Source organism: Hibiscus syriacus, unplaced genomic scaffold (genome assembly GCF_006381635.1).
Source record: "Hibiscus syriacus cultivar Baekdansim isolate YM2019G1 unplaced genomic scaffold, ASM638163v2 tig00112344_pilon, whole genome shotgun sequence".
NCBI classification, from domain to species: Eukaryota; Viridiplantae; Streptophyta; class Magnoliopsida; order Malvales; family Malvaceae; genus Hibiscus; species Hibiscus syriacus.
Genome location: NW_024063307.1, coordinates 950,250 through 978,233, shown reverse-complemented (window position 1 = coordinate 978,233; position 27,984 = coordinate 950,250). Strand labels below are relative to the sequence as shown.

At 32.3% G+C, this 27,984-nt stretch overlaps 2 protein-coding genes, 1 non-coding gene and 1 pseudogene across 3 annotated transcripts; 2 read left to right on the top strand and 2 right to left on the bottom strand.

Annotated features, from left to right (window-relative positions):
- LOC120178225 overlaps positions 1–9,143 on the top strand; it is a 36,595-nt pseudogene extending 27,452 nt beyond the window's left edge.
- Positions 6,299–6,371, bottom strand: TRNAF-GAA. The gene has a single exon. It is a non-coding gene; the product is annotated as a tRNA-Phe (tRNA).
- A 1,568-nt stretch (positions 9,144–10,711) lies between the features above and the next one.
- Positions 10,712–11,413, bottom strand: LOC120178224 (early nodulin-like protein 1). The gene is made up of 2 exons (XM_039184147.1): positions 11,257–11,413; positions 10,712–11,163 (listed from the first exon to the last, which is right to left on the bottom strand). Exons 1-2 carry the CDS (start codon positions 11,411–11,413, stop codon positions 10,712–10,714), a joined length of 609 nt encoding a protein of 202 aa, XP_039040078.1.
- Positions 11,414–18,955: 7,542 nt separating this feature from the next.
- LOC120178266 (transmembrane E3 ubiquitin-protein ligase FLY2-like) lies at positions 18,956–26,759 on the top strand. Its single transcript, XM_039184180.1, has 15 exons — positions 18,956–19,625; positions 20,232–20,304; positions 20,824–20,951; positions 21,250–21,365; positions 21,710–21,770; positions 22,437–22,503; positions 22,581–22,658; positions 23,155–23,312; positions 23,398–23,457; positions 23,594–23,687; positions 24,151–24,318; positions 25,261–25,589; positions 25,952–26,068; positions 26,155–26,284; positions 26,518–26,759. The coding sequence occupies exons 1-14, from the start codon at positions 19,443–19,445 to the stop codon at positions 26,254–26,256; spliced, it is 1,734 nt and encodes a 577-aa protein (XP_039040111.1). The 5' UTR covers positions 18,956–19,442; the 3' UTR covers positions 26,257–26,284; positions 26,518–26,759.
- The last annotated feature ends 1,225 nt before the right edge of the window (positions 26,760–27,984 follow it).

The window sequence follows — 27,984 nt, the reverse complement described above, 5'->3', positions numbered from 1 at the left end:
ATAATTGAATTATGTGATTATGAATGAAATGATATGAGCTATATGAAAATAAATAATGTGCTTACATGATCACAATATATGAGACATGACATGAGATATATGAAAGAAAAAGTATATGTGATATGTGAAAGTGAAACATATGTTTATATGAATATAGGAAATGATATGAAAGAGAATGCTCATGTTATGTGAAATGAGAGCTAGAGGTATAGTTGGCATGCCAAGAGTCGAGGGTTACCTATGTCCTTCGGGACATACGGACAAGTTTACCTATGTCATTCGGGACATATGGACAGGTTATTCGGGACATATGTATGAGTCCTTCAGAACATAGATTTCATTGCCACTCAATGGGAATTATAAGAGTTGTGGTGACAGAATAGGTGCACAACCTCAATGTACTCACATATCTTTAGTTCTCACAGGTGTACATGGACTAATTAAAAACACAAAATAAATAAATTTGGTATGATTATATGTTTGTTTCATTATGGAATGATATAGGTGATGTGATGATGATATATATATGGTTTGGTTAAGAATGTTAGATACAAAAACATATGACTAAGAATTAATAACGAAGTAATGCTATTAAGGATAAGAATAATAATAAAGACAATGGAATTATATGTATATGTATGTATTTATGTGTTAATGCATAATTTGTGTTATAGTTGCATATGATTATATGGTGTGTGTATAGTAGGAATTAATAATGATATGTTATAGTAAGTTTATTTATGCTTCACTAAGTTACTGAATTAGCGTGTGAGTGTTTCACACGTAGGTTCTGGGAAGCAAGAAAAGAAGCAAAAAAGAGCAAGACATGTCAGCCTCTCCTTTCCGATGTTCAGATCAGAAAAGTATTTTGAATTTTATGTATATTGTTATATTAATTGTAGTTGGCATGTACTAAAAGAATTGTATTGGATATGCTCTGATAGGTTTTGTAAAACCAAATGTTTTAATTAATGAAAAATATTCATTTTCCTGAATTATGGATTTAAAATTTAACCAATTTGTAAAGAAAAACGTTTTGAAAAGTCAATGCGACACCTCGGACTCGGATCCGGGTAGTGTAACATCCTCAATACCGGGTTAGTGACTAAATTGTAAAATTTCAGATTTTGGTGATTAAAGTAAAATAATTGAATAGTTCAATGATTTATTTAGGGATATTTCCTGAAATTTTTTTTAGTAATTATCCAAAGAATTAAAGGGCAAAATGGTCATTTGACAATAAAAGATATTTTTATCCCCTTTAATAGGAGATTAAAACGTGGAAGATGAAAACATTTCATTTCTTCTTCCTCCTCCCGTAAGAGCTCAAAGGCAAAGGTAAGTTTCTTCATTAGTTGATTATTTGTTCAATTAAAGGTTGGGTTTTGATCATTAGATGATAATTAAGCTTAAGGAAAGCTTAATTTGTTCTAAAACAATAAGATGAAAGGTATATGAGAGGTTAAAGATTTTGAGTTCTTGAATGAAATCTTGAATAGAATTGATAAGTTGAATTTTAAGTTGAATTTGACTTGTCATCTATGAGAATAAGAAGTTAGAAGTGTTAGAAGTAAGTTTGGATAACATGAAAAATTTGGTATGATTATTGATTTCTATATGGAGAATAGAATTTTGAGGTTTAAGATGAAATAAATGGATATAAATTAGTTCAAGTATGTATATTTGAGTTAAGAATAGAAAAGTGAATGAAACATGAAGAATTTAAGTTGTTATAGTGAATTTTCGGGCATGAACAGTGATTTTCTGGGTTTAAACGAAAATGGAATTTGGTTCATAAAACCGGTTTAAGTTATTAACATCAAGTTTAAAGTTTAGGCTTCTGATAGTTGTTTTGAAATGTTATATTTATGTAGATATTGAGCCTAAACAAGTTCTGGAATAATCAAAGGATTAGGATTGAATCAAAGCAAGGCTAAGGTGAGTGCAATTTAATTGTACTTATGCAATCGAAAAATATTGGCTTGCGATGAGCCAGTGACGGAGTTACTATGGTAAGAAGTGACTCCTAAAATGTTATATGATTGATATGATTTTTATGAGTGCATTTTAGTTTATAAGATTATAAGAAATTGGACTTGTGATAAGTCTATTTCCAATAGTTATAGTGTATGGAGTATTGATTATAAGGATGTGAATGACATGAAATGTATACTTGATTATATGAACTTATATGTGCTTATATGTGCTATGTGAAGCATATGAGAACAAGAGATGACATGATTAGTATAATATATGAATTCATGAGTAAAGGCATATGTGAATATAATTTGTATGCATTATATGTCATGTGAACATAAGTGAATAAAGCATGTTATATGATATGAGGTTAGGTGATGAAACATAGATGAAATATATATGATGATATAAGAATAAGACATGAATCAAATGATATATATGTTTATGTGAATCCATGCAAAGTGATACAAGCTATGTGACATATGAATATGAATTCATATGAAAAGTGACATGAAAGTAAACTACGTGATTATATGCACATGTGATATGTGATCATAAGAGCAATGATATGAGTACATGAATATATGAAGCATAAGAATAATGCCCATGTTATATGATACGAGAGCTATAGGTATAGTTGGCATGCCAAGAGTAGAGGGTCTACGCGGTCATTCGGGACAAATTCTACGTGGTCCTTCAGGACGTATATGTATTCTTTGGAGCATGTATGAGGTCTTTTGAGACACTTACTTGATCCTTGGTATATGTATATGATTCTTAAGAAATTTATATGTGGTCCTTATGGACAATCTTATATGGCACTACGGTGCAATTCTACGTGGCACTTCGGTACATTTATACGCGGTCCTTCGGGATAAATTCTACGTGGCACTTCAGTGCAATTTATACGAGCTGTGGTGACAGCATTTGTGCACAACCTCAGTGTACTCACATACCTTCAGTTCTCACCAGTGTACCATGGGCTAATAAAGAGACAATAACAAATACAATATATAAGATGCATATGCTTGTGGTGATATGAAAGGTATTGCATGGATTATAGGATGCTATGTGTGTTTCGTTGTGAAATATATGTGTTCTATGATATGTATAGAAATGTTCAACACATGCTTATATGATCACAAGGAATTAGTAACAATAATATGAGTATTGAAAGGCATGTTAATGATATATGTTTTTATATGATATGATAATATTTGCATATGTATACCTTTTCTTTATATGAAATGATAGATGGTTATAGTTTATGTTTTATATGCCTCACTAAGTCAACGACTTAGCGTGTGATTGTTTCATGCGTAGGTTCCGAGAAGAGGAAGATTGGTAAAAGTTATGCAAGACAGGTCAGTTTCTCTTTTCCAAAGATCATATCAGAAAATAAATGTATAGTATGTATTTTGTAACAATGATAGTGGTTGGCATATAAATAAAGGTTTAAATCCGATATGTTTTAATCGGTTTTGTAAAATCATATGATTAAGTTTTGTAATGTTTTAAATGTTTATATTTATACGAATAAAAACTTGGATTTTTACTAATTTATAAGTATTTTGCCGAAATTACTGTAGCAGGGGAATCGATTCCCTATAGCAGGGGAATCGATACCCCTTAAGCAATTTGGAAAATTTAACATTCGGGTACTGTAGTAGGTACTGTTCATGGTATTGTTCATACGGTATTGTTCATATCGTATTTTACTGTTCATAAATATGTTTTTGCCTCTAAATTTTATAACAAACACAATTCAATAATATATGATCGTATTTTCTTAAAATAAGTTCAAATGTTTTGATATTTTGTAAGAAAAAGGTTTTGAAAAGTCAATGTGACATCTTTGACTCGTATTCGGGTCGAATATAGGTTGGGGTGTTACATTTAATGGTATCAGAGCTACGGTTTAGCCGATTATAGGCTAAAAACGAAGTTAAAAGTGTTTTAAAAAGTATATATGCCAACACAAAGTGAAAAATTTTCTGATCTGATAGGGTAAGGAGTGTATTGTCTTGCTAATAGAATTAAAATGTTATGTTATATTATATGTATGATAATAAGAGCTTCTAAAGTGAAGCACAAGGCAATAGACTGAAGGTAATAGCATTCACCTGCCCTGACCAGGCAGGGAGAAGAGCGAAAAACCTCAGGGAGTGCCTGTACAAGATTAGAGAATGTTTCAAGATATAAAGACTATTTCAAGATATAAAGACTATTATATATAACCAGTAAGAAGAGTATAGGCAAAATCCAGGCAGAGCGAGAGACCAACGTGAATTACAAAGTTCATACGGTGAGCATGGATCGAACCCGCGACCTTTAAATCTTCAGTCTAATGCTCTCCCAACTGAGCTATCCCCACTATTAATATCTTTTTGAAAGAGTATATAATTTATCATTTAAAAAATATCAGCTGGACTTGCTCCATCGTTTGCCTGATTAATAGCAGAACTATTATATAACGACTATTATATTTAACCAGTAATAAGAGAATATGCCAATTCCATTAACAGAGAGAGCGAGAGACCAACATGAAAAAATTGCAAACCTCATGCAGTGATCGTGAATCAAACACGCGACCTTTAGATCTTCAGTCTTACGCTCTTCCAACTGAGATATCCCCGCTATTAATATCTTTTTGAAAGAGCATAGAATTTATCATTTACAAAATATCAGTTGGTCTTGCTCCACCGATTGCCTGATTAATAGTGAAACTATTATATATAACGACTATTATATAAACCAGTAAGAAGAGTATAGGCCAAATCCATTAACAGGGAGAGCGAAAGTCCAATGTGAAAAAATAAAAAGTTCATGCAGTGAGCATGGATTGAACCCGCGACCTTCAGATCTTTAGTCTAACGCTATCCCAATTGAGCTATCTCCGCTTCTAATAACTTTTTGAAAGAGCATAGAATTTATCATTTAAACAATACTAGCTGGACTTGCTTTGGCGATTACCTGATTAATAGCAGAACTATTATATATAACGACTATTATATATAACCAATAAGAAGAGAATAGGCCAATTCCATTAACAGAGAGAGCGAGAGACCAACATGAAAAAATTATAAAGCTCATACAATGATCGTGGATCGAACACGCGACCTTTAGATCTTCAGTCTTACGCTCTTCCAACTTAGTTATCCCCGCTATTAATATCTTTTTGAAAGAGCATAGAATTTATCATTTACAAAATATCAGTTGGTCTTGCTCCACCGATTACCTGATTAATAGTGGAACTATTATATATAACGACTATTATATATAACCAATAAGAAGATAATAGGCCAAATCCATTAACAGGGAGAGCGAGAGAGCAACGTGAAAAAATTACAAAGTTCATGCGGTGAACGCAGATCGAACACACGACCTTTATATCTTCAGTCTAATGCTCTCCCAACAGAGCCATCCCCACTATTAATATCTTTCTGAAAGAGCATAGAATTTATCATTTACAAAATATCAGTTGGCATTGCTCCGCCGATTGCCTGATTAATAGCGGAACTATTATATGTAACGACTATTATATATAACAAGTAAGAAGAGAATAGGACAAATCCATTAACAGTGAGAGCGAGAGACCAACGTGAAAAAATTACAAAATTCATTCGGTGAGAGTGAATTGATCATGCGACCGTCAGATCTTAATTCTGACGCTCTCCCAACTGAGCATTCCCCGCTATTAATATCTTTTTGAAAGAGCATAGAATTTATCAGTTACAAAATACCAATTGGTCTTGCTCCGCCGATTGCCTTATTAATAGCGAAACTATCATATATAACGATTACTATATATAACCCGTAAGAACAGAATAGGCATATTCCATTAACAGGGAGAGCGAGAGACCAATGTGAAAAAATTACAAAGCTCATGCGGTGAGTGTGGATCGAACACGCAATCTTCAGATCTTCAGTTTGACGCTCTCCCAAATGAGTTATCCCCATTATTAATATCTTTTTTAATGAGCATAGAATTTATCATTTACAAAAAACCAGCTGGTCTTGCTCCGTCGATTGCCTTATTAATAGCGGAACTATTATATATAACCAGTAAGAACAGAATAAGCATATTCCATTAACAGGGAGAGCAAGAGACCAACGTGAAAAAATTACATAGTTCATGCAGTGAGCGTGGATCGAACACGTGACCTTTAGATCTTCAGTCCGATGTTTTCCCAACTAAGTTATCCCCACTATTAATATCTTTTTGAAAGAGCATAGAATTTATCAGTTACAAAATGCCAATTGGTCTTGCTCCGCCGATTGCCTGATTAATAGCGAAACTGTGAAAAAATTACAAAGTTCATGCGGTGAGTGTGGATCGAACACACAACCTTAATATCTTCAGTCTGACGCTCTCCCAACTGAGCTATCCCCGCGCTATTAATATCTTTTTGAAAGAACATAGAATTTATCATTTAAAAAATACCAGCTGGTCTTGCTCTGTCGATTGCCTTTTTAATAGCGGAACTATTATATATAACAACTATTATATATAACCAGTAAGAAGAGAATTGGCCAAATCCATTAACAGGGAGAGCAAGAGACCAACGTGAAAAAATTACAAAGTTCATGCGGTGAGCGTGGATCAAACACGCGACCTTCAGATCTTCAGTCGGACGATCTCCCAACTGAGTTATCCCTACTATTAATATATTTTTTAAAGAGCATAAAATTTATCATTTACAAAATACCATATGGTCTTGCTCCACCGATTGTCTGATTAATAGCGGAACTATTATATATAACGACTATTATATATAACCAGTAAGAAGAGAATAGGCCAAATCCATTAATATGGAGAGCAAAAGACCAACGTGAAAAAAATTACGAAGTTCATGCGCTAAGCATGGATTGAAAACACGACCTTTAGATCTTCATTCTGATGCTCTCCCAACTGAGTTATCCCCGCTATTAATATCTTTCTGATAGAGCATATAATTTCTTATTTACAAAATACCAGTTGGTCTTGCTCCGCCGATTGTCTGATTAATAGCGGAACTATTATATATAATGACTATTATATATAACCAGTAAGAAGAGAATAGGCCAAATCCATTGACAGGGAGAGCGAGAGACCAATGTGAAAAATTACAAAGTTCATGCGGTGAGCATGGATCAAACACGCAACCTTTAGATCTTCAGTCTGATACTCTCCCAACTGAGTTATTCCCGCTATTAATATCTTTTTGAAAGAGCATAAAATTTATCATTTACAAATTACTAGTTGGTCTTGCTCCGACGATTGCCTGATTAATAGGTGAACTATTATATATAATCAGTAAGAAGAGAATAGGCCAAATTCATTAACAGGGAGAGCGAGAGACCAACGTGAAAAAATTACAAAGCTCTCTAAACTAAGCTTTGCCCGCTACTAAAATCTTTTTGAAAGAGTATAGAATTTATCATTTATAAAATACCAGCTGGTCTTGTACCGCCGATTGTCTGATTAATAGCGGAACTTTCGCTGTGAGTTTACAAGAGAGATGTCCTGTTTTGAAACTCGCGAAACATAATGCAGTTCGTTTGACGACGTGGGTTTGGGGAATGAATGGAGAATTAGGATTTTCCAATTTGAAGATGAAAGAGAATGAGGAAATAAAAGCTGGGGAAGTTTCTTTGGTGGGTCCTTCCAATGCTATTGAAGTCCATGTTCCACAAAGAGAATTGGTGTCTAATCCTTCACCTTTAGAAAAACAGCAAAAATGGAGGTTAGGCTTTTCCCGCAAGTTATTATTCAGAGAAAAACTTGGTTTTCTTTAGTTTAACAAATGCAGTTTTTTTCCCTGTGTTTGATTCTAGCAATTACAAGTCGGGTAAAGGAGATTACTTGGTTGATAATGAGACGTGTTTTACTAGTGCCATAATTATGAACAGTGAATATACCACTTCCAAGAATTACGATAGTCTTATACAAAGTCAAAGAACAAAGCCGTGGGATCAAGTGAGGTTGTGCTCAAATCCTCTCTTAAACCTGATGGAGCAAAGAAACTTAACCGCTCAGTTATTTGGGCTGATAATAGAAAAGTTGGCGATGCTCGGAAAGGCAGTCTTTTTGAATTTAAGGAGATGGATGCACATAGAGGAGATTCTGAAATATCTGTCAGAGCAGAAGATGGTGATGATGATGATATGTTTCGATTTGTGTCTGCAGAAGCTTGTGCTGTGGCATCTGGAGATTCTGATGCCAATAATGCTGGTGTGTATATTTTGGGTGCATTAATTGAATTATACGTGGATTCCAAGTTTTAATGTAGTATGCAGAACTTCTGAGTTTGTTCATAACCCGATTCTTTTTACAGTTTCTGAAACTGGGATTATCATATTGCCATATCCACTTGAGGAGAAAGTGAAGAATATTGATACGATTGAACCAAAAGAAGGCCCTGTAAAGTGGCCAACAAAGCCTGGGATTCCACCCTCTGATTTTTTTTACCTAGAGGACTCATGGTTTGATGCTCCACCAGAGGGTTTCATTGTAACTGGAAGTCTCGTAGACCTTACAGGAGTGCCATATGATTTCTGCATTTTCTACTTTTGTTGATTGCTTCTATTCTTTTTGATGTCCATTGTCTGTCAACTTTTGCTACAATGTGGAATGCTCTTTTTGAATGGATTGTATCTTCATCTTTGGGTTATATATATGGGAGAGATGACTCTTCCCACGAAGAGTACCTCCGAGTTAATGGGAGGGATTATCCGCAGAAGATCATCTTACGAGATGATCGTTCTTCTGAAATTAAAGAAACTCTTGCTGGCTCTATTTCTCGTGCTTTACATGCTATTGTCACTACTCTCAGACTGCCTATACCAATATCCACGTTGGAGAAAGGAATGGTACTAATTTTGAACCCATAATTGTGAAATGTTTAATTCTGTTCTTGTCCTTGAGGATGCTGAATTGTTACAAAAAAGATTCCTTGTAGTGCCCATAGTCTTGAGTTTGCTTCAGAATGTTCTTTAAATGGAGTTTTCTACAGGGGCGCTTGCTAGATACAATGTTTTTGGTGGAAGCACTTCCAGCATTCAGAATGAAACAGTGGCAAGTAATAGTTCTTCTGTTTATCGACTCCCTCTGCGTATGTGGAACACCTGCCCTAACTCCACGCATGGCTAACGGGAGGATGCTTCTTCACAAGGTGAGGTGCTGAGATTGTAAATACCGCCTATTGATGTTTTTTCAATGCAAAATTATAAGCTGAAATTCTTGAAACTTCAGTCTTTTGTTACGGCTAAAGTTGAAAGCAGATTCCAATTACCATTGGACTTTACTATAGGTTGCTGAAAAATGGTCTTCCCTAACTTATTTTGAGTCTCCTTTGATGCTTTAATTCAATAGATTTGTAAGTAACCGCTGTTGCCGAATACATTCAAGAGACCACCGAATCGATGCATTGTAAAGCATAAGAAACGAGTTGATTGTTTCATCTTTCTAGCTAGATACTGTTTTTTAGTTCGATTCCTAATTTTGATGATAAAAAGCTTATTTTTTTCAAAATTATATAATATTTTAGATTTTTTTGGTATTTTCTATTAATAATCTATTTTATGTATTCTTATAATTTTATAAGTTTATCTCCTCTAGGAATTTTAGAAATTCGTTCACATAACATAAAATTATGTGTTTATTCTTGTACACTACTCTCAACTATTTAACATTAAACACTCACACCACTGACATTCGTGGTGCTTAAACTCGAGACATTAAGAAATAATAACAATTATTTTACTATGAAGCTGATTAGTTCGTGTATTTAAATTCTTACCTTTAAATTATAACAATATAAAGATATAAATATTTATGACTGAGTCGACTATTAGTTTTTTTCATCTTTATAACTAGGGCTTCTATTTTTCATATTTATAATTAGGGTATCTAATTTTTTTAATCTTAATTTTTTTTACCTTTATAATTAAAGTTTCTAATTTTTCTAATCTCATTTTTTACCTTTATAACTGAGACTCTTAAGTTTTTTAATACATCTTTTTACCATTATAATTGAGGCTCCTAAGTTTGTTCAATTTTACTTATTACTTTTATAATTAAGGCTCTTAAGTTTTTTCAATCTCGTTTTTTACCTTTATAATTGAGGTCCTTAATTTTTTTTCAATTCATAAAATTCTCGATTTCTAATCCCTTTCTCCATCACTCTCGTTAATTCATTTAATTTTGAATTAAATCTAATCATATTTTCCCCCTTTTCTTTTACAAATCTTATTCTTCAATTTACCAAATATTCTTTAACTATTAGTCTTCTTAAATCTCAATCTAATGATAAAATAATATGTTATTCTTTATTTTTTTTAATTCAAAATCAAGTTTCATATCATAATCAGTATTGATGATGGTTATCTTTTATTATCAATTATAGTACTTGTTTACATATTTTTTAAAATTATTTTATTATATTTTTTTAATTCTTTACTTGTATACTCATATTTTTATTATTTAACGATAATTTATAATCTTTGATAATGTTAAAATAAATAATCGATTAATATGATCAATTTACTCTTATTTTATAATTTTTTAAGTTATAATTTCATTAATTTTATCTTGTTTATTTAATAACGCTACTTATTCTTATTTTTAAAGAAAAGGCACATTATATAATTTAGAAATTATCTGAAAACAAATAAAGAACAAAATAAATATAAGAAGTTGATTAAGAACAACTGGTTCCCTCTATTTTTGTTTCCACCTCTTAACACTAACAATTCAGATTGTAAAACAAACCCTTTTTACGTCCCCCAAGGCCATGCTGACCAATACGCTAATGCCCAACACCAACCAAGTAGAACACACTACTCCGAACGAACCCGATTTCTGCTCCGACGACGGAGCCGGCATCCCGGCGTCCGAATCCGATGGACCCTCACTGTCCATCGGCGACTCTGTCGGAGCGTCAGTCTCGGGTGGAGACGGAGAAGCAGAAGGAGGCTGTTGCTGGGGTGGCTTGTGTCGTACGGCCATGACCACAACGATGAGCTTTTGCCCTTTGTTGCAGTTGTCAGCGTTTCCGGTGATGAAAAAGAAGGGACCCGACCGATCAAACGTGAAGATCGAATCGCCTTCCGTTAAGGACTGAACCGGGCTCTTGGTATTGCAGGCGAAGTAATCTTCTTTCGCCACCAGTAGCACCGAGTCCGACCCTTTCTTGTACTTAAAAACTGCAGCAACAACAACAACAACAAAAACACCATAAACCCCAAAACAACTGCAAATTCACATGCAAAAGAAGACAGAAAACTCTATCTGCTTACAGAGAGTATCATTGACTTGAAATCTCATCCTTTCAGCCCAATGATTATAATTCTCAGAAGGAGTAACAACCCAGCCATCTCTACCGCCAACGTAGAACTTGTAACCCTGAGTCGAAGTTAGAAAACACAGCATCATCGCAATCAAAAGATACCCCATTGGAACTGCAACTCTAAAATGACAAAAGGAACTCAAAGAAAGCAGGCAATGGCTTGTGTTGAAGAAGAATGAAGTTTGGGGATTGGTATTTATAAGGGAATCGAGGGACGAAGTTACCGTTGTAAAGCATGGAAAGGGGTTAAGGGGAAGAGCGTGAGATTATAGGGGCAGATGGCGAGTGGTTTGGCTGGAAATTATGATTAATCAAGTCGATTCTTAGTTGGATTAGCAGAGGCGTTTCGTTGGGCACTTTATTTCTTAGCTATTTGAGCTCCTACACGTTGCGAGCATGCAGTTAATTTAACGGTTATACAAACTTTCTTAGCTAGCCGTTTCCAGTTTAAGACAAAATCAGTGAGTTTAAGTACCTGTTTGATTAACATATCTTATAATATATCAAATACCAAAAAAAACATTACATTAAATCGATAACTTCAATGATAAAAAAAATATTATTTTCTTTAAAAGCTTTAATTTTAATAGTTATATTCCTATAATAATATGCTTTGTTAATAAGTTAAAAATTCTAAATAAATATTATTTTGTAATCACTCTAAACTATTAAAAGATAATATAATTATTTTTTTATTATATATAAATGCTAATAAAATAGTAGATATATTATTTTCTCGATTAAAGAATTTATATTTAAATTTTAGAAAATTAAAAGAAACCATCATAGTTTTTTTTATTAATCACTGATAAAGGAACGAAAGAATTTATAAAATTTTGGGAGACGAAAAAAAAAATTTCAATAAAAAAATATATAATTATTTTAAATTTTCAGGAGAAAATTATCCCCACATGTATCCTCGGTCCATCCCTACATGTATGTATTATTAATATTTAAGAAAAACTCTACACAAATATTGTCTTATAATTACCTTACACTATAAAAAAACTTAATTTTAAACACGTTTAATTGTATATTCTTTTTAATTTATAGGTAAGATAAAACTTCATCTTAATTTCAAATGTACTAATTTAGAACAAATTATTTATTTTATTTAATACAAAATACAACATAATCAATGTATTTTTATTTTGATATGATTTCAAAAAATGAACTTTACCATGTAAATTAATTTAATAGAATATAACATAATCAGCATAATTCCTTATTCCGTCTGGACCTCATAACGTATAACGACGGGTTTTTTTTTTTTTTTTTTTTGCTACTATTTTTTTTCTTTCCTTTCTCTTTTTTGGAAGAAAATCAAATAATACCGGTTATGGATCACAAACAAAAATATCAAAAAAATAATTATAAAATGTATTTTTACATTACGTGATATATTTAATTAGTAAATAAATATCATTTATAGTTAAAATGAAATGTTATCGAAAAATATTAAACAATGACTTGGTGCAAGATATGAGACAATCAAGGATGAATCTAAGGAAGGAAGACGGGAGCAGTCGCCTCCCTAAAAATTTAAAATTATCATATATTTTATATTTTTTTATGTATTTTCTATTAAAAATCTATTTTTTTTTCAAAATTTTATAAATTCAAATTCACCTACCAACTTAAATCATGTGTCGAAGATGATAATTATAGATATAAATAAACATTCATCAAGTAAACTAGATATAAAAAATCAACAGCTTCTCGTCTTAGTGGCAAGATCCCTGTGTTGTCTAGTTGGATCTAAGTTTCAATCCGTAATGAGCCTTATTACATCCCATGTTTACAAGAAAAATTTAAAACATATAAATACTAGAAAATTAATGTGATCGCATAACGATCCTTCTAATATTATATATATAAAATCGTAAATTTTATAATATAGTACGTTTATACTTGTATAATTTTTTATTAACTTTGTAAATACAATGTAATATCTATTTAAAGATAAATTCTAACCTTTTGACAATGAACATTTATATTCCTGACGTTCTTGGTGGTCAGACTTGATACCTCAAAGAATAACAATAATTCATTTACCATCGAGGTCGTTCTGTCCATGCTTATACTTGTAGAATTTTAAGATTGAACTTATTGAATGATTTTATTGGGTAAAGGGAGTGTTGTTCTCCTCCCACGGTTATTTCGTAAAAGTTTGTAAATTGATTGGAGTTGTATTCTCATTACATTGAGGACACTTTCTTAAAATTTCTGGTATTGTATATTTTACCTGAAAATTATAAAATCTCAATTCTCATTTTTCAACTTTATTTTGAACACGAATTTAAAGATTTAACAAGTAAAATTACCTAAAGGAAATAGTATACAACATAATCTCAATAATTTCACACAATAATTTCGAAGAAATGATATTCCAAAAAATTGTTAATAAAGTAAAAAAAAAATTGCTAACAATATGTGTCTAATGTTTCTAACATTATAATTTTAGGTGTTTGGACCGTTAACGACCGTTAAATTTAGTAGTTATTTGACACGCGTTATGCGTATAAAATTTTAAAAAATATTTTGTTTAAAAAATATTATATTATAATTTTTTTAAAACCCAAATTTTATATCTTTCCCCACCAATCGGCCACTGTCGATCTGTAGCGGTCACAATTGACACCATCAGAACTGTCTCGTCGTCGAGACCAAAACCCAGTCCCCCATCCACCGTGAAATTGTATCGATCGTTTTGAAAAATGTTGCAAAGGGTTTTGTGTTGCTTTTTTTTGATGATTTCAACGGCTACAGCTATTCGTATATTACACGGCCATCACTGTTGAGTTCCTCTTCTTGCTCGATCAAAATCTGATCAGTGGTGACTATAACACCCTAGATTGGTACAACACACAATCGACCGAATCGAGTGTCACACAGAACCACCGAAGTGACTGACCAACTATTTTCTCAATATTTTTACTTTTAAACAACCATAAACCATGACCATTTGCATGAGTATATCATTGATAAAATATAATGAAAACTTTAACATCGGGAGCTCACAAAATAAATCATTTACAAATTTAAATAATAAACATACCACTTAAATTACAATTGATGACTCAACTTTACATTAGGGTTTATAAATATACATGCCTTTCAAAATGCTGAGATGTACTCTGCTCTGATCTAGGTTTGGACCTCAGTTTTTCTAAAGATCCTTGAATTGGTTAATCTACTAACCTGCCAATGAAAACATCCGAAGTTTGAGCTAACTAGCTCAGTGCCACACTAACAATAGGGTCACACTAATAGTGCATCATAGAACTACATCAAGCAAATCAATCATTAGTGAATATCCTCGTGATATTCGCTCTCTACTCTAATGGTAGACAACATGGTGCAATTGAGGGATTTTTGCATCTCGGAGCTCACACACCCCTCTAGTCTACCGAGGATATGGCTCCCAAAATTTCTACATCGGACACCATACCCCCGACTAACCCACCCCTCGTGGGTGTTCGGACCTTGCGCCCTAGTTAGTCAGTTTTAAGGGCCTCGCGCCCTCCCTAAGGATATATCCAGACGGCATCTATACTTTTGACCCCACTAACTTTCTAAAGGAACTCTGATGTCCGAATCGTTTCCCGAGCATAAAAAAATGCTAGTTTTATGCCACCCTAATTATTTGTTTTCTACGTTTGATTTACTATTAATATTGTTCCACTGTAGTCTTATTTGATGATATAACGAAGAGTTGGGGTACCTCGAGTCTAATTCCCTTAAAAACTGACCTTTTTGCCCAAAACAGACTGAAAGTATTAATACTAACCCAAGAGTATCGATACTCCTTCAAAAGTTTTGATACTTTATATAAGTATCGATACTTTTAAACAATCTGAAATACTCAATTTCGATATTTTCGGGAGTTTCAAAACTACAACCCAAAGTTTCGATACTCTTGAAAGAGTTTCGATACTCCTACCCAGAAAACATGATTTTACCCATAAACGAAGAATAAGTATCGATACTCTACTTGCATACACCATAAAACAAGTACGAAAAACTTTGTTTTTCATAACCCAAATACCCTAAGAGGTCCTCAATCATTCTTAAAGTCTTATGTGATATTAAAGGAGCATAAATAAGGCTCTAAAACATACAATTTTCCATGAAAATAAACTCATCATGTTTCAATCCTCAACATAAGCTATTTGCATTTATATTGACCCACTAATGGTATGAGGGAGTTGTGAGTGTGTTACCTACTTACCTGAATCCTTTGAGTGCTAAAACCTCTCTCAATCAACTAAGAATCTATATTTCCTTTACTCTTGACTTTTGAACTTTCTTTAAGCTCTTTCATTAGACAAAATATATGCAAATCGGTTATTTACTCAACTAAATGTTGAATAACACTTAAATACACTCCCTATAACTCAAATTCCCTTTTAGAATAGCCTGAATCACTTGATTCCTTAAAACCTATAAAAACTCATTATCTAAAACCAAGTTGAAAACTTAAGATTTGAGGCTTAAAATGAAGCTTAAGGGATGATAATTTGATTTCTTACCTTGGTTTCTTCAAACTAGGCTTGGATTTCAACAAGTTTCTACCTTTTTCTTACTCTTGAGAAGTAAATGAAGAGGAAGAAGAAAATAATATATTTTAGGTGGGTTGATTTCATGTGGAAGACTCTGGATATAAAGGGGTTTATAACCTTTAAAACAACTATGGGTAAATTGCTATCTAGGTCCATCTCCTTTTTACCTTAAATTAAAACTACCACTTAACTAAACTCTTGGGCCTACCTTAGGCCCACCTTAGGCCCAATACCCTTAAGAATTTGTTTAAAATGGCTTGGAAAAATCTAGTGGGCTCTATTGAAGGGTTTCGGATTGACCGAAACTACTGACCTGAAATTCGAGATATTGTAGTGACCCTTAGCCATCGGCAGTGGGGGATGGGAGGGAGAGGAACGATAAGAGGTTGGGAATTTTAATTTTTTTATTTTTAAAAAAATACTATTAAAAAAATTAAAATTTAAAAATATAACGGTATACACTTAGAAGTGTAACGGAGAAAATTGTAGACACCTAAAAGTATAACAGAGAAAACATTAGCAACCTATTGTTAGCAAAAAAAAATCTTTAAACACCAAATCATATTTTAAAGTATAATTTAAGCACTAAAAAGTATATTAATCCATTAATATAACTTATTAATACTCTTAATAAAATAATAAACCAACACTAAAATAACATCTTTGAACTTGACAAAGAAAATCTCTTAATGTGTAATCAAAAATATAATCATAATTTTTTATGTCTCAAGAATATATATTTGATATTATCTCTTTGAGAATCCACACAATAACTTTTTGATAAACAATACTTTATAGATTTATTCTAATAGAATTAATTCAAAACTACTGGTTAACACATAATTCGTCACTTAGCGAAGATATTTTAGTTTGATTCTGCCTTACGTCTCAGAACTGATTAATTTCAACTCAAAAATCTTGTTGGATTAAAAAAATGGTTAGTGGATGCTGCTGCCTTATGTGTTCTCCACTTCTTTAACCTACATCTTATCAAGTACATGAAAATAGAGAATTTTATTAGGGTAAACTACGTATTTAATATTTAAATTATTAATTTTAATTCGTTTTAATATTTAAACTTTTAAATTTTTTAAAATCGTACTTATCGTTTATTTTTGTTTCATTTTAGTACCCACCATTAAAAGCTTAACGCGTTTAGTACCTAAACTATCAGTTTGACCTGTCTTAGTACCTAAATTTTCAATCTTTTTCAAAACATTAACGTTAAATTTTGAATAGGGGTACTAAAATAAAACAAAAACTAAACTTTAGATTTGTTTTGAAAAAATTGAAAGTTTAGGTACTAAAATGGACTAAAACTGATAACTTAAGTATTATACGTATAATTTACCCTTTCTAAATGATACATGGTGAGTTCGGAAATAGAAAAGTTATTTTTGTATTCCAAAGTATAATCCCAAAAAGGACAAATAACGTTATGTATGTTGTACGTTTATATATATATTTATTATTTACCATTTATTTTATACAAAGAATATATACGTATAGAACTTTTTAAAAAATGAAGGACCATTGTTCATAATTTGAATGATTCTACTATTTACAAATAGTATATTAAAAATATATTATCTATATAAAATTTAAATGATTCTACTATATACAAATATTATATTATTATATTATCTCATTATCAATTTATATGATTTTCTATCCTTCTATGTGTTATTATCATTGGAATATGATTTGATACACGTTCCTTGAAGAACTATATAAATTTTGTAGATTATGTGAACAATTATTTTTAAATGAAATTATTGATTGAATTACAATTATTTCAAAATAATTAATTATTATGTTTTATAATAATTCTATTAATGAACATACACACTTAATTGTTAATAAAATATTGAACAAATTTTATAGTTTATCTAAAGAGTCATTTTTTCCAAATAATTTATTAAAATTATTTATTCAATGATTATATGAATTTTATCTAAAATTATTATTAATGTTATTGTTTATATATAAAAAATATTTTTTTTTTAAATTTCAACTTAATAATATAATGAAAAATAAAAGATAATTCCGTTGATTTAAAAGTTTCTTTAAACTTATACTTTTATCTCTTAATATAAACTATAAATATATAAATCTACTAAATTATGTTAATTGCATTTTAATATTTTATTGTTCGTACATATAAAATATTTTAATAGAAACGAATAAAATTTCTTGGTTGTTCTAATGTCTCAGCCTCTAACTAATAAAGATTAAAATATGTTCTTTAATATTTTCAATAAAAATTAATTAATACACCAAAAAAGTTAAGGGTAAACTACATTGATGGTCACTAAACTTTTAGAGTTCTTTCATTTTAGTCATCAAGCTTTCAAAACTTGTATTATAAGCACTAGACTTGTAATTCACTTTTATTACGGTCACTGCAGTTAACTACTGTTAAGAAAAATATAATGTGATATTATAAAGTATTATTTTTCATTTTTTTAAGATTCCAAAATCAATATCTTTAATAGAAGCTAAGTACTCGATGAATGAAATGGTCGTCGGTTAATCTTGACGATAGAAAGGTTTTATTTTCTCAAAAGATTAACATGATTCGATGCTTGATGATGATGGCTAAAAAAATTTAAATTTTAGTTTTGATTGATATTTTAGGATATTGGAAGATTTTGTGACAAGAAAAAATATGAATAATTTAATATTTTTTCGATCAAAAAAATCACTAAACAATACATGAATGAAAATAAAAGAAGAAACAACAATTGCCGTTTTTAAAGATTTCTTAGCATGTCATGTTGGATTCCTTTAATGGTTTAACAATAGTGACTCAAATGAAAATTTTTCTTAAAAATAGTGACTCAAATGAAAAAATTTCTTAAAAATAGTGACTCAAATGATTTCTTTTTATATAATTTATCAAAGTCCTAGAAGCTGAGTGACTATCAGTGTAGTTTACTCAAAAGGTAACGACCAAATCAAAATATGGTTGACTCTCCCTGATTGGAACGTAACTCCAACCCGCTACAGAGCGCGTAACGGAACCAACTAAAACCTAGAGGGCAGAGACTCTCTTTCTCGACTTCTAATTATCAAAACTTAAGCAAACAGGCCAACAACAACAAACCACTACTTTGGCAAGCCATTTTTAGATTAAAATTTTTTCATGTATACTTCACGTATTTTCTGATAATAATATTTTTGAATAAGTGTGTTGTTCCTGTCTCTGGGTCCAAAATTGTTTCTGGTGGAAGTTCTTTTCTGGGTTAGCTTAAATTAAACCAATTATAAAAGAATTGAATTTTAGATACACCAGAAGAGGAAGGAGAGAGGGAGAGAAGGAAGGGGAGATTAGTTTGTTGAGCTATCGTTTTCTACTGTTTGATCTTTTGTTATTGTTGGTTCAGATAACTCTACTTGAAGCAATCTCTTTTATTAGCGCTTTCCTTGATGTGCAGTGGGTTTGTATCATCTTCTCGGATAATCTACCATCTCAATCAGTTTCTGAACATATTTGCTTTCTTAGAGGGAAATTGAAGTTGGATATTTTGTTTTTCCTTTGAAGAGAAAGCAGTTTGGTTTTGTTTTTATTGAAATGGGATGTCGGGGTTTTGATATGATCGCCGGGGAATGTTTGGATTTTTTGTGGATTTCGAGGAGGAGGAGATTAGGGTTTGTGTTCAGGGTTGTTTTTGGATTATGGTTTGGTTTTGTTATGCTAAAGCCAGTGGCGGGATTGAGACCAATAAGGGAGAGGGCTCGGTCATGGGGGGATGAGGTTGGTGCTTCTTAATTCCTTATGATTTTTCTTTTTTGATGTTAATGTTTATTAAATTTGTTATTTTTCCCTTCAACAAAGCTGAAATTTTGGGTTTTGCTTCTGAATGTCAAATTCATAGTTTTAATTGGTTATTGTGCTTCTGATTTTTGTCAAATTTGGATTTTTTTTGGGACTGGTCTTGACTCATTGCAGTTTTATAGGTTTTGACTAGTTATTGTTTTGTTGATGAATAATGAAATGATGCAAAATGGAAGTGGGCAATGTCAAGTTTGATGATGTAATTTAGCAATCTTGCCCAGAGAACATATAGGTTATTGTTTTGTTGATGATTGAAACAGGAAATTAGGTTACGTTTATAGGTAGATTTTCATAATGGAGAGCTAAATAGCAATGCTTGAAGTTTCCTTAACCGCCATGGAATATTTTAATCTCTCATTTTGCTGAGAAATTCGTGGTAAATTAAATCAAATTAGACAGATAACGCGCTGTTCATTTGGAATTTGGGTCTTCTGCTGCTGTTTAAATTTTCCATGTGTTCTTCATCCCTTGCGCTCTTCATTTTGGGTGCTATAAATTTATTGATATTCTTAATGTATCCTGCAGTGGCTATTTGTTAGAAAAGATGAAAGCGAATTGGGTCCATTTCATGCATGGAACATAACCGGAACTTATCGAGGTAAGTAAATTTTCTCAAATTCAATCATATGCATATTAGAGTTGATGCATAGGGGTATTATCTGGATCTTATTGTATATGGCTGATGTAGCATGCGGTTTTGTGATTGATTGCTTGTGTTGTCTTGCCTGAATCATCTCTTTATTTCCCTACACTTTGTATTTTATTTTATTTATCACTTAAGTTGTTCATGATGACATGATTAGATTATGAATTTCCTGGAAAATATTGGTAAAAATATCTTTCGCCAAAGGCTCAAAATCCACACTCCATGAACACTCAAAGTTAAACAGAAATACAAATTTATTTACCAAACCAGATGCTTTGTATCAATTTTTTTTGGATGAAAAAAAGAGACTTATTTAGGAGGGAAACTAATGAACTGTCTAGCTTCTAAAAGTAATTTTTTTAGATATTTAGTTTATCATTGTAATAGAATGGATTAACTTCAATCATTGAGTTCATTAAGCTAGTTTAATTGTGATGACAATTGTTTGTTGGTTTGACTTGGAAATTGCAGGCAATTGGAAATTTCTGGAGTCTATGAATAGCTCTTCCAAATTTCCTGATTTCAGGAAATCATCTGGTGATTCGGTCATTGAATTAGTTAGCTCACCAACAAAAATAACTGGTGTACATTATGTTCAGGTAAGGGGGTTCTTGGTCATATTAAGGAAATTCACTCTTATTTTGCTTGCTTGGTGAACTTGTTAGGATAATTGAACTGTGCTTTGGATGCAAAATATACACAAACAGGGTGTTTGCAAAATCAGACTTAATGGATTAATTTCAATCATTAGTGTCATGGAATTTCGATCACTGTAATATATACACACAGGCTGTATCTTACCACTTTTAATTATTGTCTGGCTTTGTTTCTCATCTTTTTTTTTTCTTTTTCTTTTTTTGAAAGTGCTTTGTTTCTCATCGGTGGTGGTGATAACAGGGTGTAATTATTTTCCATGATGTGTTTGACAACAAACACAATGTTGGTGGTGCTCAAATAAGGGTAGAGGGTGTATATATATGGCCTTTTAGACAGCTTCGAATGGTAGCTAACAGGTAAGTCTGGACTATGTTATTGCTCATTAATAGTTCTTTCAGCTTGATTGGATGTTGCTTGACTAAGAAATGCATACTAGTCGACTAACTGCAACAATATGGTGCAAATAAAAGTATTCCAAACCATTGTCACCTAATTTTTGGAGATTTTCTATTTGACTTGGGAAACTTTTGGGAGAAGTTGGAGGGGGGTCAGAACTCATATCCAACCAATTACCAGAAAAAGGCAAATGCAATATATTTGTTAACACTCTCACTTCCATTCATATGCTCTTTTACGATGACATTTTGTGAATGCTCATTGCGTTTCAACTCTGACATATTTTACTGACGCACCATTGCAGTGGAAAGGATGGAGAGCTGAGTCAGGAAGAAGATTATATTTTGTCCAACCCATACCATTTGGTAATGCTTTCCGTCATACTCATTTGTGCTTTGCTAGAATTTATTTATTTTTTATAATTGGGGAAAGGGGGTAGGATGTAGGGGATTGAACCCAATTTCTCACATAACACAAAAGTCTTGCCACTATGCTATTGTTAGCACTAGCATTTAATGTTGATTCTACGTCATATTTGGAATTTGAGAATGGGTTCAAATGTAGAATGCCATATATAATGCTGCAAGTTTGTTGCTTTTGTCTCCAAAAGTCTTTCTTTAGAGAAATTGTATTAATCTGAATGTCTGGTCAATCGGACAAAACGGTCAACTGCTACCTTATCTATATAGTTAGTCTCAGATTGGGGCTGTTTATCCTATGTATTAGATTTTTGGCTTTTAACTTGAAGAAAGTTGATACCTTGCTAAAAGAAATAATTCGCTTTCCTGTTTCACTTCAGCCTGAGTTTTCTTTGGTCTCGCAAGATTTTGAATTTGTATTTGTGAGTTATGGGCTTTTATTTATAACCATGTATTTTTTTTAGTAGGCTCTGGATGACTGTGTCCATGAGTTGCTTTTTAGTTAATGTTTTGAGTTAATGTTGTGTATAGCAGGCACAATTTTAGTGGTCCTTTTTGATAGATATTTGTTTATGGTGATTGTGATTACTAACTTGCAATATCTTTGAACAGCTTGGAGTTTTCTCATCTCAAGTGTTCCAAGATTCTCCACGTGAAAAAATTTGGAGAAGGAAAAATTGTAATTTATAACTATTTCGCTTGGCTTAATCTCAAGTTAAGTATGCAATATGGTGAATGTTGTTTTCTTTTATGCAGCACCGATTTATGAGATGGAGAAACATTGCAATATAGAAATTGCTGCCCAAATTTCGCGCATCTTATCCAGCCAAAATGGTACTTGAGTTATCTCAACTTCTTAGATCGTTCATCATGACTCATCTTCTTCTTGTACTATTATATTCTTCTGTGGTCTGTTTCTTGACCAGCGAATAGGAATTTTTTTTACCAAAATCTGTTAAATTAAGAAACTGAAGAAGAAATATTGAATTATTCTTCATAGACTTAATCAGTAAATTGCCATTGCAAACAATTGGATTCTCTTGCTATCTGGATTGAGTCTGGGTGTAAGGCTTATGATTTGAAATGGTCTTTTATTTATCTAGCTGCACCCGTTCATCTTCTTTTGGAACAAATCAAATCTCAAAATGTCATTGGAATGTGCATCAACTAGTTCTTGCAGGCAAAAGACCAAGTTAACTTGGCGAGTTATGCATGGGTCAATTTTAACAGCTACAATTTTTTAATGTTGACCAATTGGGAACATATAGTACTGACTATTATCTACTATGACATTATAAGTGCTCAAATTCAGTTTTTGGATCTTTTATAGATGGAGATCATGATCGTTATCACATCGAAGGATTGATGGAGAGTCCTACAGTGGATAATGATGGAGATTGTTTCTCACCTATACTATTAAATGCGACTTCTGTTAACATTGAAGTCTATTACAATAAAGCAGTTAACTACACCTTAATGGTCACTTTTGTATCCTTTATATGTCGTCCTCTATCATTTTCAATGCAATATCACCGGTCTGTTTTGCCTGTATTCCTTGATTGTTTATTATCAGGTCTCTTTCCTTCAAGTCCTTCTGTTAATCAGACAAATGGAACATAGCAACACACAATCGGTAAGAATTAAAGTATATATATCGTAAGGACAATGGAACAAGCTTATTTTGCATGGATGCTATATTTTGATATAGCATTAACCTTTAGCTTACTTCTTTGTGATTAATAAAAGATTTTTTTACTCTTGTTTATCAGGGAGCTGCGAAAGTTTCAATTTTAACGATTGGTCAACAAGCTATCATGGATGCTTATCTTTGCCTCTTACATCTCACTGCAGGAATACTGGTTGGTGAGTATTAACTAACTGTCCCAAAGAAATGCTAAAATTACTTCATTCATCTTACATATCTTTGCAATGATATAAATATATAAAGATCATAAGGTCTCTCTCACCTTTTCCTTTTCAATTATATCCACTCCCTCAAGTGGTCGTACTCTATTTGCAACCAGAATGGGGATCCAAGACTAGAACTTGATGAATTATCTTTGCATTGGTCTTGGTGGGGACTTTGGGCACTGTAGTTCTCAGATAAAAAATGATTGCAAGAAATTTCACGGATTATTCCTTTGTACTTGTGGGCAAGTCTTGTCCAGTATCAAATGTGAATGGTTTCATTTGAAAGTGCACATTGAATCTGCTCAGCACCTGATAGTAGGTTGATGGCTTAACAAGGAACGATATATCTCTTCTACTACCCTGTTCTTTTCAAAGGTCTATGTCTACTAAGTTCATGTTGCATTTCTTTATGCAGAATCCTTATTTAATGCTTTTGCAACGGCGGCATTCTTCAAGTTTGTAGTCTTCTCCATTTTTGAGATGAGGTACCTTCTCGCAATATGGAAGGCAAGTAGGCCTATGAATAATGGTGAAGGTTGGGAGACAATGAGGCGCGAGCTATCAGTTCTATATAGCCGTTTCTGTAAGTGCCAGAAAAGCTTTTGCATTTGTGGATTGAAATTCTTTGTACATATGATTTGCCAAAAGTGATGTATGGAGTATAGACAATTAATTCTTGTCTTTTTCTCTTGCATAAACTTACCTGGCCACCATTCGCAATCATTACTTTTGTTTCTATGGATTTTCACAAATCTTACTTCTTGAGTCTAAACCTGATGGTGTACCCAGTTATTTGATGCTCTTATAAATTCCACTATTCAGACACCATATTCTATCGATAGGATAGACCTGGGAAAATATTACATGTCCATCTTTCTCTCCCTTGCTTCTCTATTTAAAATAAGCAAATCTAATTGATCTCTTTAAATCAAGCATCTTTATATAAATCTTAGCATTTTCATCATAGACAGATAAGATAAGGTCACTTAATTTTTTTCTTTCCATAGGTAGAAGAGCTGAAAACCTAGAGGATAATACAGCCAAAAACCAGACGGTTTAAAATTGTAAATCAATAGGAAGCTTGGTGTTAGTAAAAGCCAAAAGATGGTTTCTTGAAAAAATAATTTGATCGTCTTTACTGTTATAGTAGCTAGAACATCATCCCAAATTCAAAACTGAAAGGTATATAGATAGGGAAAAGTGGGTTGTGAATGGCATAAGCACTGCTTTTCGAACATAGGTAATAATGATAGAAAGTCTAAAGTGGATTATGGGTCTCACATGCTAAAAGGAAATTATATCATTTACAAGTGATACTTGTAGAAATAGTTTTGAGAAATGATTGAGGGAGCTGGGAGTGTAATTGCGCCCTGTTTGTTCTCAACAGTCCTCAATGTTAGCTGCTCAATGTCCTTACTTTTTCAATGGTACTATATCGTATTAATTGCTCTTGGAATCAGTTAATTTATGAAATCTTTGTCTAGTTGATGGGTTACTCTGATCTAACTAGTACAAATATCTGCAGATGGGATCCTTTTAGGAGGCATTTTGATCATGTATGAGTTTCATAATTTTTTGCGGCCCATACTTCTCCTTCTCTACTCCTTTTGGATACCTCAAATAATCACCAATGTCATTCGTGATTCAAGAAAACCTTTGCATCCTAATTACATCTTAGGCATGACTGTTACCCGGCTAGCAATTCCATTATATATATTTGGATGTCCTCACAACTTCATGCGAATCGAGCCCGACAAGAGCTGGTGTATCTGTTTGGGTGTATTCATTGGACTTCAAGCATCCATTCTTCTTCTTCAGCACTATCTTGGATCTCGATGGTTTATTCCTCGACAGGTCAGATGCAGTTTTGTTACTCTTCATGTATAGCCTTTATATTTTCATTTCTTCCGCTCGTTTATGATAACTCATTATCCTGAGTAAGTGCATGTATGTTGCCTCTAATACTACTTAACTCGACTGAAAATACATTGCGGGATACGAAGCCAGGGTTTGTTGCAGTTAATTTAAGAATGTTATAATGGTCTTCTTGTGGTTAACGAAATCATTTTTCTTCTCAACCCTCCCTTGTCGTGACGCTGGAATCATTTTCTTAATTCTTTTCGGTGGAACTTGTTATCACTGTAGATTGTTCCTTTCTAGTTCCTAATTCAGTTAATCATGTTCCGTTTCTAATTCTTTGAACTTCTGGTTTGCAGATACTACCTGAGAAATATAGCTACTACAGAAGATTTGAGACAGAAACAAACCATACCACAGACTGTGTCATTTGTATGACCGCCATTGATCTTATGCAACGTTCAAGAGATTGCATGGTATGCTGTTATATATATAATTGCTGGGGATATTCAAGGTCACTTTGTTGAACCGTGGACCCGATTTAAACTGCGTTCTCTAACAGGTAACACCGTGCGATCATTTCTTTCATTCCGGTTGTTTGCAACGGTGGATGGACATAAAGATGGAATGCCCAACTTGCCGCCGTTCATTACCGACAGCTTAAAGAAAAAAAAATTCCACTCATCACTGAGGTAATGACTTGATGCCAGTCTTGACCTGTGAGATGGAGCGTGTTTGCTTCTACCTGATAGGATTAGTATTCTTTCATACCTACACAGAATCAACTTGTAAAGTTCGAACATCTAAACTTCCATTCATTTCCGAGATATCGTTTCATAAATTCTTCCGAGTTTGCAGTCTCGATTTTTTTATTTATCCCTTGATTATATCAACCCGAGTCACTTATATACATATATTATTTCAGGTCGAGAAGAGAGTCGAGTGCCCACATTTTGCCTGGTTCCATTTCCAGAAGATGACTGAGACACAACCTAAGCAAATTTAAAACCGTCACTACCGACACTGTAACACTCTAGTAGGCAACAACATTCTTGTGTAATCATTGTATAATTGTATAAATTTCAATACACTTGATATATTTCATGCCAGGTACTGATTGCCTTATCAAAAAGGGTAAAAAAGAAAGAGCAAATTGCTTTAGATTTACATCCATGACTTCAATTTTACCCCCTAACAGTTGTCATTTGACGGGTGAATATGAAACCCATTGCAACAATTATAGAGGCTTCTTGGTATGTGTTTTAGAGTATTTCTTCTGCTTGAATCAAAGACTTTGATTGTCCTCCCAGGCAGCAACAATTTATTGAGTCAAACCATGCTTACGGCTCCATTAAACCAAATGATGAATTGAGTGTATGTATGTAAAGGACCAATTGTATTTTTTTTTTAATAATTTATAATTAATAAGAAATTTGTACAAGGGACTTTTTATGTTTTTCTTCCTTTATATAAATCAAATACATAAAAATATAATAATATTGTATCCTAATGAATTACTTTCTAATAAATAATTTATTAAAATATTATCCGTTAACAAAAATTTATAAATTTATTTTCTTTCTTTTTTTTCTTTTTGAGAATAAAATAATTATACAAATAAAAAAATCTCGTTAAAAATTATGGTAACATTTGAAACTAATTAGTTTTAACTCGCACCCGTGTGTGTGTATATATTAAAGAATGCAAAATATTAGGTCAAAGTATAAATATAAGAAGATAAATAAAAAATAAGGTAAACAACATGTTTAGTATATGAGGAATTACTTTTATTCTGTTTTGTTACATGAACTTTATTTTTTTCAAAATCGTACCTTACATTTAGTTTAGGATACAATTTAATATCTAACCGTTAAAAAATTATCATAATTGATGACATAAGATTTTTTTTATTTTTTCAATGATGATGTGGCATTATCTTATGATAATACGTCAACATTATAATTAAGTTTTTAATGGTTGAATACTAAAATGAAATATAAACTAAACATTAAGTATAATTTTGAATAAAAACAACATTGGATAACGGAACAAAAGTAACAATTCGTGTATTAAATGTGTAGTTTATCCTATAAAATTTAAGTGTATAAAATTATAAAATTTTAAGAATGTAAGATTAGATTATAAATAGAAGATATCTAAACTACATGAAAATTTAAATTTTTTAAAGAAAATGGTTGCATCCCAACATCCCTCAATCCTTCGTGCATTCGTCGGAAATGTTGAGAGTAGGGATATTCTCTTTGGAACGATTGTTTGGAATCTGTGGATTCAACATAATGCACTGGTCTTTGACAACCCATTGGAGGATGAATAATTTGTTCTTGAGCGAAGTAAGCAGTGGATGGAGGTCATTGGTCGGGTGATGGATAGA

Bases quoted from the DNA above. Each gene is read 5' to 3' on its own strand.
- LOC120178224 (XM_039184147.1), bottom strand. From the start codon at position 11,413: ATGGGGTATCTTTTGATTGCGATGATGCTGTGTTTTCTAACTTCGACT. The intron at 11,164-11,256 runs GTAAGCAGATAG...TTGTTGCTGCAG, and splicing joins TCAAGTCAATGATACTCTCT to TTTTTAAGTACAAGAAAGGG.
- LOC120178266 (XM_039184180.1), top strand. From the start codon at position 19,443: ATGGGATGTCGGGGTTTTGATATGATCGCCGGGGAATGTTTGGATTTT. The intron at 24,319-25,260 runs GTAAGTGCCAGA...AAATATCTGCAG, and splicing joins AGTTCTATATAGCCGTTTCT to ATGGGATCCTTTTAGGAGGC. The intron at 26,069-26,154 runs GTATGCTGTTAT...GTTCTCTAACAG, and splicing joins AACGTTCAAGAGATTGCATG to GTAACACCGTGCGATCATTT.